Raw genomic sequence first — 10,128 nt, 5'->3', positions numbered from 1 at the left:
GGCCTGCTTCCTCACCGCCAGGTCCCGGTCCTCCGCAATGCCGCTGAGCTGGGGGAGGACCACCGCCTCGATCAGCTCCTCCTGGGAACAGAGGAGGTTCTGTTAGTGAGGGGAGGACCACCGCCTCGATCAGCTCCTCTTAGGGAACCAGAGGAGGTTCTGTTAGTGAGGGGAGGACCACCGCCTCGATCAGCTCCTCTTAGGGAACCAGAGGAGGTTCTGTTAGTGAGGGGAGGACCACCGCCTCGATCAGCTCCTCTTAGGGAACCAGAGGAGGTTCTGTTAGTGAGGGGAGGACCACCACCTCGATCAGCTCCTCCTGGGAACAGAGGAGGTTCTGTTAGTGAGGGGAGGACCACCGCCTCGATCAGCTCCTCCTGGGACCAGAGGAGGTTCTGTTAGTGAGGGGAGGACCACCGCCTCGATCAGCTCCTCTTAGGGAACCAGAGGAGGTTCTGTTAGTGAGGGGAGGACCACCGCCTCGATCAGCTCCTCTTAGGGAACCAGAGGAGGTTCTGTTAGTGAGGGGAGGACCACCGCCTCGATCAGCTCCTCTTAGGGAACCAGAGGAGGGTCTGTTAGTGAGGGGAGGACCACCGCCTCGATCAGCTCCTCTTAGGGAACCAGAGGAGGTTCTGTTAGTGAGGGGAGGACCACCGCCTCGATCAGCTCCTCCTGGGACCAGAGGAGGTTCTGTTAGTGAGGGGAGGACCACCGCCTCGATCAGCTCCTCTTAGGGAACCAGAGGAGGTTCTGTTAGTGAGGGAGGACCACCACCTCGATCAGCTCCTCCTGGGACCAGAGGAGGTTCTGTTAGTGAGGGGAGGACCACCGCCTCGATCAGCTCCTCTTAGGGAACCAGAGGAGGTTCTGTTAGTGAGGGGAGGACCACCGCCTCGATCAGCTCCTCTTAGGGAACCAGAGGAGGTTCTGTTAGTGAGGGGAGGACCACCGCCTCGATCAGCTCCTCTTAGGGAACCAGAGGAGGTTCTGTTAGTGAGGGGAGGACCACCGCCTCGATCAGCTCCTCCTGGGACCAGAGGAGGTTCTGTTAGTGAGGGGAGGACCACCGCCTCGATCAGCTCCTCTTAGGGAACCAGAGGAGGTTCTGTTAGTGAGGGGAGGACCACCGCCTCGATCAGCTCCTCTTAGGGAACCAGAGGCTCCATGTTCCTTATTGTGCTGACGCTATGGAGAACGGTCTCTAAGTGGGAGATAAGAAGGGATGTAACACGGACAGTGTTACAGTGTGTGTGTAGTGTCTGGGAGGAGGGACAGTGTGTTTGTGTGTGTCAACACACCTCGTAGAGCTGCCGGTTGGTGCTCAGCACAAAGGAGAGGATGTGAAGCACTTTGATCCTTATCCCACTCCGGCTCTCATTCCTCCAGCGAGAGAGAGACAGAGACAGAGACAGAGACAGAGACAGAGACAGAGACAGAGAGAGAGAGACAGAGACAGAGACAGAGACAGAGAGAGAGAGAGAGAGACAGAGAGAGAGAGAGAGAGAGACAGAGACAGAGACAGAGACAGAGACAGAGACAGAGAGAGAGAGAGAGAGAGAGAGAGAGAGAGAGAGAGAGAGACAGAGAGAGAGACAGAGAGAGAGAGAGAGAGACAGAGACAGAGACAGAGAGAGAGAGACAGAGACAGAGACAGAGACAGAGAGACAGAGAGAGAGAGAGAGAGAGGCACAAAAGAAACATTACAGCCAGGATCAGATTGACAATGAGGTAACGTGTGTGCGTGTGCGTGTCCTACTTAAAGAAGGTGTCCATGAGACGGTGGAGGTTCTGGATCCAGCCGTCCTTGGCTGGCTGGATGGACTGAGCCCGGTAGGAGATGAGGGTCAGCACCGAGGAGTCCTGAGGGAGACACGTCGTTATGGTACTACGCATGTCAGGGTTAACCCTCCCCTAACCCTCCCTGGGTTAGGGTTAGGGTTGTGGTGGAACTCACCGGTCTCTTGTCGGCACACTTCTCCACCAGGCTGAAGAACTTCTCGGTGGAGCCGTGGAAGCCGTTCTGCTCGTACAGCTCCTCCACGGTGGTCAGCAGCTCGTACACGATCGCCTTCAGCTCAGCGCTGCCGATGGTCTGGGGACACACCTTAACATGTTATACTAACATGTTATACTGTATGGTATGGGGGCGGGACACACCTTAACATGTTATACTGACAACACACACCTTACCATGTTATACTGTATGGTCTGGAGGCGGGACACACCTTAACATTTTATACTAACCTGTTATACTGTATGGTCTGGAGGCGGGACACACCTTAACATGTTATATTAACCTGTTATACTGACAACACACACCTTAACATGTTATATGAACATGTTATACTGACAACACACACCTTAACATGTTATATTAACATGTTATACTGTATGGTCTGGAGGTGGGACACACCTTAACATGTTATATTAACCTGTTATACTGACAACACACACCTTAACATGTTATATTAACATGTTATACTGTATGGTCTGGGGGTGGGACAGACCTTAACATATTATATTAACCTGTTATACTGTATGGTCTAGAGGCGGGACACATCTTAACATGTTATATTAACATGTTATACTGACAACACACACCTTAACCTGTTATATTAACCTGTTATACTGTATGGTCCGGAGGTGGGACACACCTTAACATGTTATATTAACCTGTTATACTGTATGGTCTGGAGGCGGGACACACCTTAACATGTTATATTAAGATGTTATACTGACAACACACACCTTAACCTGTTATATTAACATGTTATACTGTATGGTCTGGAGGTGGGACACACCTTAACATGTTATATTAACCTGTTATACTGTATGGTCTGGAGGTGGGACAGACCTTAACATGTTATGTTAACCTGTTATACTGTATGGTCCGGAGGTGGGACACACCTTAACATGTTATATTAACCTGTTATACTGTATGGTCTGGAGGTGGGACAGACCTTAACATGTTATATTAACCTGTTATACTGTATGGTCCGGAGGTGGGACACACCTTAACATGTTATATTAACCTGTTATACTGACAACACACACCTTAACATGTTATATGAACATGTTATACTGACAACACACACCTTAACATGTTATATTAACATGTTATACTGTATGGTCTGGAGGTGGGACACACCTTAACATGTTATATTAACCTGTTATACTGACAACACACACCTTAACATGTTATATTAACATGTTATACTGTATGGTCTGGGGGTGGGACAGACCTTAACATATTATATTAACCTGTTATACTGTATGGTCTAGAGGCGGGACACATCTTAACATGTTATATTAACATGTTATACTGACAACACACACCTTAACCTGTTATATTAACCTGTTATACTGTATGGTCCGGAGGTGGGACACACCTTAACATGTTATATTAACCTGTTATACTGTATGGTCTGGAGGCGGGACACACCTTAACATGTTATATTAACATGTTTTACTGACAACACACACCTTAACCTGTTATATTAACCTGTTATACTGACAACACACACCTTAACCTGTTATATTAACATGTTATACTGTATGGTCTGGAGGTGGGACACACCTTAACATGTTATATTAACCTGTTATACTGTATGGTCTGGAGGTGGGACAGACCTTAACATGTTATGTTAACCTGTTATACTGTATGGTCCGGAGGTGGGACACACCTTAACATGTTATATTAACCTGTTATACTGTATGGTCTGGAGGTGGGACAGACCTTAACATGTTATATTAACCTGTTATACTGTATGGTCCGGAGGTGGGACACACCTTAACATGTTATATTAACCTGTTATACTGTATGGTCTGGAGGTGGGACACATCTTAACATGTTATATTAACATGTTATACTGACAACACACACCTTAACCTGTTATATCAACCTGTTATAGGGTTAGGGTGGTAGTGTAGTAGTACTAGTAGTATTATAGTACCTGTACCTGTATCTGCTGCAGTAGCCTCTCGATGATCCCCAGCAGGATGTCCCAGGTCACCACCTGCAGGTCTTTGCCGTACTTCTTGATGAGTCTAGTGATGGACAGGACGATCTCGTAGGACACCACCTCGTTAGCACACGACATGGCCTGGAGCGGACACACAGACACACAGCGCTTTAACATCAACTCACCCCTCTGGATCATTCAACCCACGGCCATTCTTGGTGATCAGTGTGTTCAATCGTGAACGGACTGTATTTACACGGCGCTTTCCAACCAGTGGCCACTCGTTATACAACACTGCCTCACATTCACTCATTCATGCACACATTCACATTTCCCCCCCCCCCCCCGGTGGCGGAGTCAGCCCCGCAGGGCGACAGCCAGCTGGTCAGCAGCAGTCAGGGGGGGGGCCTCAGGGACACCCCCACACTCCGCTAGGAGGAGCCGGGGATCGAACCAGTGACCTTCAGGTTACCAGCCGACCCGCTCTACCTCCTGAGTCACACGCCCCGCAGGCCACATTGGTACTTTTGGGGTGTGTGTGTGTGTGTGTGTGTGTGTGTGTGTACCACCAGGTTCATTGTCTACCTTGTAGAAGGAGGGGAGCACCAGGGTGGGCGTGTTCTTCAGGGCCGGCAGCCTGTGGGCCCCCCAGAGGGCCATCCCCACGAAGAACACCGCACCCCGCAGCAGGGCCGCATCCTCCACGTACACCCTGCGGAGAGCCAGAGTGAACACACACACACACACACACACACAGCCAGAGTGAACACAAACACACACACACACACACACACACACACACACACACAGCCAGAGTGAACACACACACACACACCCACCCTGCGGAGAGCCAGAGTGAACACACACACACACACACACACACACCCTGCGGAGAGCCAGAGTGAACACACACACACACACCCTGCGGAGAGCCAGTGAACACACACACACACACACACACACACACACACACCGGAGAGCCAGAGTGAACACACACACACACACACACACACACACACCCTGCGGAGAGCCAGAGTGAACACACACACACCCTGCGGAGAGCCAGAGTTAACACACACACACACACACACACACACACACACACACACACACACACACACACACACACACACACACACACACACACACACACACACACACACACACACACACACACACACCTTTCCTCCATGATACGACACATGGTGTAGATGGCGCTGTGGCCCAGGTGAGTCCCCAACACCTTCCTCATCAGCTGCAGAACAGGACAGGTGAGAGGAGGCCAGGTGAGAGAAGAACAGGTGAGAGGAGGACAGGTGAGAGGACAGGTGAGAGAAGAACAGGTGAGACGAGGACAGGTGAGAGGACAGGTGAGAAGACAGGTGAGAGGACAGGTGTGAGAAGACAGGTGAGAGGAGGACAGGTGAGAGAAGGACAGGTGAGAAGAGGACAGGTGAGAAGAGGACAGGTGAGAGGACAGGTGAGAGGAGGACAGGTGAGAGGAGGACAGGTGAGAGGAGGACAGGTGAGTGGTTAGGCTTATTTCTGAGACTTTTGTCAGGAGCCACTTGGAGGGATGACCGTGAGCAGGGGATGAAACTCAGTCTCCTCCTCTCTCCTCACGTCTCCTCCTCTCTCCTCATGTCCTCCTCACCTTCCAGCAGGTCTCACAGAACTCCTTGACGTTGACGGTGCGGCACAGCGTGATGATGAACACCGTGAGGGAGTCCGAGGGGAGGCAGTTGTAGCACACAACCGCATCCAGCACCTGCAGCGCCACCTGTAGGCCGACACAGGAACCACATGACACAAAGCACAGACGTGGCCGAGCTTTGTATTATGAATGGTTAATAATCCATTCTTCATGACATGGTGATGGTCAGTCTCTGACTCCTACCTCGATATCAGTGGAGGAGGTGGTTCTATTGCACAGCAGACAGATCTTCCTGCAAAGACAAATGAAACAGATACGCAGATCAGGTTGAAAGGATAGAGATATGCTTGTGCGTTTGTTGACCTACTGGACCATGAGACGTTCTAATGACCTGCTGGACCATGATGGAGACGTTCTAATGACCTACTGGACCATGATGGAGACGTTCTAATGACCTACTGGACCATGATGGAGACGTTCTAATGACCTACTGGACCATGATGGAGACGTTCTAATGACCTACTGGACCATGATGGAGACGTTCTAATGACCTACTGGACCATAAGACGTTCTAATGACCTACTGGACCATGAGACGTTCTAATGACCTACTGGACCATGATGGAGACGTTCTAATGACCTACTGGACCATAAGACGTTCTAATGACCTACTGTACCATGATGGAGACGTTCTAATGACCTACTGGACCATGATGGAGACGTTCTAATGACCTGCTGGACCATGAGACGTTCTAATGACCTACTGGACCATGAGACGTTCTAATGACCTACTGGACCATGATGGAGACGTTCTAATGACCTACTGGACCATGATGGAGACGTTCTAATGACCTACTGGACCATGATGGAGACGTTCTAATGACCTACTGGACCATGATGGAGACGTTCTAATGACCTACTGGACCATGATGGAGACGTTCCAATGACCTACTGGACCATGATGGAGACGTTCCAATGACCTACTGGACCATGATGGAGACGTTCCAATGACCTACTGGACCATGATGGAGACGTTCTAATGACCTACTGGACCATGAGACGTTCTAATGACCTAATGGACCATGATGGAGACGTTCTAATGACCTACTGGACCATAAGACGTTCTAATGACCTACTGGACCATGATGGAGACGTTCTAATGACCTACTGGACCATGATGGAGACGTTCTAATGACCTACTGGACCATAAGACGTTCTAATGACCTACTGGACCATGATGGAGACGATCTAATGACCTACTGGACCATGAGACGTTCTAATGACCTACTGGACCATGAGACGTTCTAATGACCTACTGGACCATGATGGAGACGTTCTAATGACCTACTGGACCATGATGGAGACGTTCTAATGACCTACTGGACCATGATGGAGACGTTCTAATGACCTACTGGACCATGATGGAGACGTTCTAATGACCTGCTGGACCATGATGGAGACGTTCTAATGACCTACTGGACCATAAGACGTTCTAATGACCTACTGGACCATGAGACGTTCTAATGACCTACTGGACCATGATGGAGACGTTCTAATGACCTACTGGACCATGATGGAGACGTTCTAATGACCTACTGGACCATGATGGAGACGATCTAATGACCTACTGGACCATGAGACGTTCTAATGACCTACTGGACCATGAGACGTTCTAATGAGCTACTGGACCATGATGGAGACGTTCTAATGACCTGCTGGACCATGATGGAGACGTTCTAATGACCTAATGGACCATGATGGAGACGTTCTAATGACCTACTTGACCATGATGGAGACGTTCTAATGACCTACTTGACCATGATGGAGACGTTCTAATGACCTACTGGACCATGAGACGTTCTAATGACCTACTGGACCATGATGGAGACGTTCTAATGACCTACTGGACCATGATGGAGACGTTCTAATGACCTACTGGACCATGATGGAGACGTTCCAATGACCTACTGGACCATAAGACGTTCTAATGACCTACTGGACCATAAGACGTTCTAATGACCTACTGGACCATGATGGAGACGTTCCAATGACCTACTGGACCATGATGGAGACGTTCTAATGACCTACTGGACCATGAGACGTTCTAATGACCTACTGGACCATGAGACGTTCTAATGACCTACTGGGCCATGATGGAGACGTTCTAATGACCTACTGGACCATGATGGAGACGTTCTGGTCCAGGTAGCAGCTGTTGAACTTCACCAGGTTGACCAGCACGTTGAGGAAGTCTGAAGTCAGACCATTGTCCATCCAGAGGAGGACAAAGCGTGCTGGCAGAAGAGAGAACAACAGTCACAGGAGCCCAGCTCGGCATTCTCCCTCTAGCTCTATGAAAGGGGTGTGTGATACAGATCTGGTGGGACTGAGGGAGGTAAACCTTTCCCTGAATTACAAAATACTCTTCAGGGATGCTTGAACTAACTCATTCGCCTGCCTGCTACGGCAGGCCTTCAGCTCGGGTAAGTCGCAGAACCACTTTGATGTTTCTGAAGTCTTACCGATGTCCTCCTCCAGATACGTGATATCTTTTCCATTCTCCGTCAAGGCCTTGAAAACCTCCAAGCGGTCTGCCAGCTCCTCATTTGGCGGCTGGTAGTCTCTGATCACCTTAAAGTAGTAGGCTCTGAGCGGACCCAGCCGGTCCCCCTGCAGGCACACGAGGTAGGTTAGGTTATCATACCGCCCTCGTTGGAGTGGGGGAGGATTGTTTCCACTGTGTCCTGGTTAGGGTTAATAATAATAATACATTTAATTTAGAGGCGCCTTTCAAGACACCCAAGGTCACCTTACAGAGCATATAGTCATCATACATTATTTAAAAAAACAAGACATTGTGTAAAAATAAATAAACATAAGCAATAAGAAATAAATAAAACAAAAACAAGACAAAACAAAACAAAAAAACAATCAAAACAGTGATCAGTTAGACGTTGTGTGCGAGTTTGAACAGGTGAGTTTTGAGTTGTGACTTGAAGGTTGTAATGGTGTCTGATTGTTTTATGTGTGGGGGGAGGGAGTTCCAGAGCCTGGGTGCTGAACAGCTGAACGACCGGGCACCCATTGTAGTGAGTCGTGATCTGGGGATACATAGTAGTCCAGCAGAGGTTGAGCGGAGGGAGCGGGAGGGAGTGTATTCTTGGAGGAGGTCACAGAGATAACTGGGGGCTAGGTTGTGGAGAGCTTTGTAGGTGAGGAGTAGGGTTTTGTATTGGATACGGTAGTGTACTGGGAGCCAGTGAAGTTGAATGAGGACAGGGGTGATGTGGTCAGATGATTTGGTGCGGGTGATGATCCGGGCGGCTGAGTTCTGAATGATCTGCAGTCTGTTGATGAGTTTGGTGGGGAGTCCGGTGAGGAGGGCGTTGCAGTAGTCTATGCGTGATGTGACAAATGAGTGAAGGTTAGGCTAGGGTTAGGGTTAACCCTAACCCTCGTTGGAGTGGGGGAGGATTGTTTCCACTGTGTCCTGGTTAGGGTTAGGGTTAACCCTAACCCTCGTTGGAGTGGGGGAGGATTGTTTCCACTGTGTCCTGGTTAGGGTTAGGGTTAGGGTTAACCCTAACCCTCGTTGGAGTGGGGGAGTATTGTTTCCACTGTGTCCTGGTTAGGGTTAGGGTTAGGGTTAACCCTAACCCTCGTTGGAGTGGGGGAGGATTGTTTCCACTGTGTCCTGGTTAGGGTTAGGGTTAACCCTAACCCTCGTTGGAGTGGGGGAGTATTGTTTCCACTGTGTCCTGGTTAGGGTTAGGGTTAACCCTAACCCTCGTCGGAGTGGGGGAGGATTGTTTCCACTGTGTCCTGCTGGTTTCCTCCTCTCTCCTAAGCTTAGATGGGCAGGCTCATTGCAAGACATTACTTGCCCTTGAGAGTAAAGGGTGTGTTGTAACTAAGTGTCAGTGTGTGTATCTTAGGGTGGTGCTATAGAGAGGCTGTCAGTGTGTGTATCTTAGGACTGTGTGTACGTGCCTGTCGCTGGATGATGGCTCTGAGGTTAGGGTTGGGTGGTGCGTGTGTCAGGGTTAGGTGGTGCGTGTGTTAGGGTTAGGTGGTGCGTGTGTCAGGGTTAGGTGGTGCGTGTGTTAGGGTTAGGTGGTGCGTGTGTCAGGGTTAGGGTTGGGTGGTGCGTGTGTCAGGGTTAGGTGGTGAGTGTGTCAGGGTTAGGTGGTGCGTGTGTTAGGGTTAGGTGGTGTGTGTGTCAGGGTTAGGGTTGGGTGGTGCGTGTGTTAGGGTTAGGTGGTGCGTGTGTCAGGGTTAGGTGGTGCGTGTGTCAGGGTTAGGTGGTGCGTGGGTCAGGGTTGGGTGGTGCGTGTGTCAGGGTTGGGTGGTGCGTGTGTCAGGGTTAGGTGGTGCGTGTGTCAGGGTTAGGTGGTGCGTGGGTCAGGGTTGGGTGGTGCGTGTGTCAGGGTTGGGTGGTGCGTGTGTCAGGGTTAGGTGGTGCGTGGGTCAGGGTTGGGTGGTGCGTGTGTCAGGGTTAGGTGGTGCGTGG

At 50.0% G+C, this 10,128-nt stretch overlaps 1 protein-coding gene across 1 annotated transcript in view; it reads right to left on the bottom strand.

Moving 5' to 3' along the window:
* Positions 1 to 10,128, bottom strand: part of tsc2 (TSC complex subunit 2) — a gene marked incomplete in the record, with an annotated part of 40,151 nt that overhangs the window by 27,013 nt on the left and 3,010 nt on the right. Inside the window, 11 exon segments of the mRNA XM_030351266.1 lie at positions 1 to 81; positions 1,302 to 1,383; positions 1,760 to 1,863; positions 1,958 to 2,095; positions 3,963 to 4,106; positions 4,551 to 4,677; positions 5,147 to 5,220; positions 5,620 to 5,745; positions 5,863 to 5,911; positions 7,795 to 7,912; positions 8,141 to 8,288. Coding sequence (XP_030207126.1) covers positions 1 to 81; positions 1,302 to 1,383; positions 1,760 to 1,863; positions 1,958 to 2,095; positions 3,963 to 4,106; positions 4,551 to 4,677; positions 5,147 to 5,220; positions 5,620 to 5,745; positions 5,863 to 5,911; positions 7,795 to 7,912; positions 8,141 to 8,288 — 1,191 coding nt within the window.

Source organism: Gadus morhua, chromosome 3 (genome assembly GCF_902167405.1).
Source record: "Gadus morhua chromosome 3, gadMor3.0, whole genome shotgun sequence".
Taxonomy (NCBI): Eukaryota; Metazoa; Chordata; class Actinopteri; order Gadiformes; family Gadidae; genus Gadus; species Gadus morhua.
Note: the sequence above shows the minus strand (reverse complement) of the source record. Positions and strands in the feature narration are given on the sequence as shown.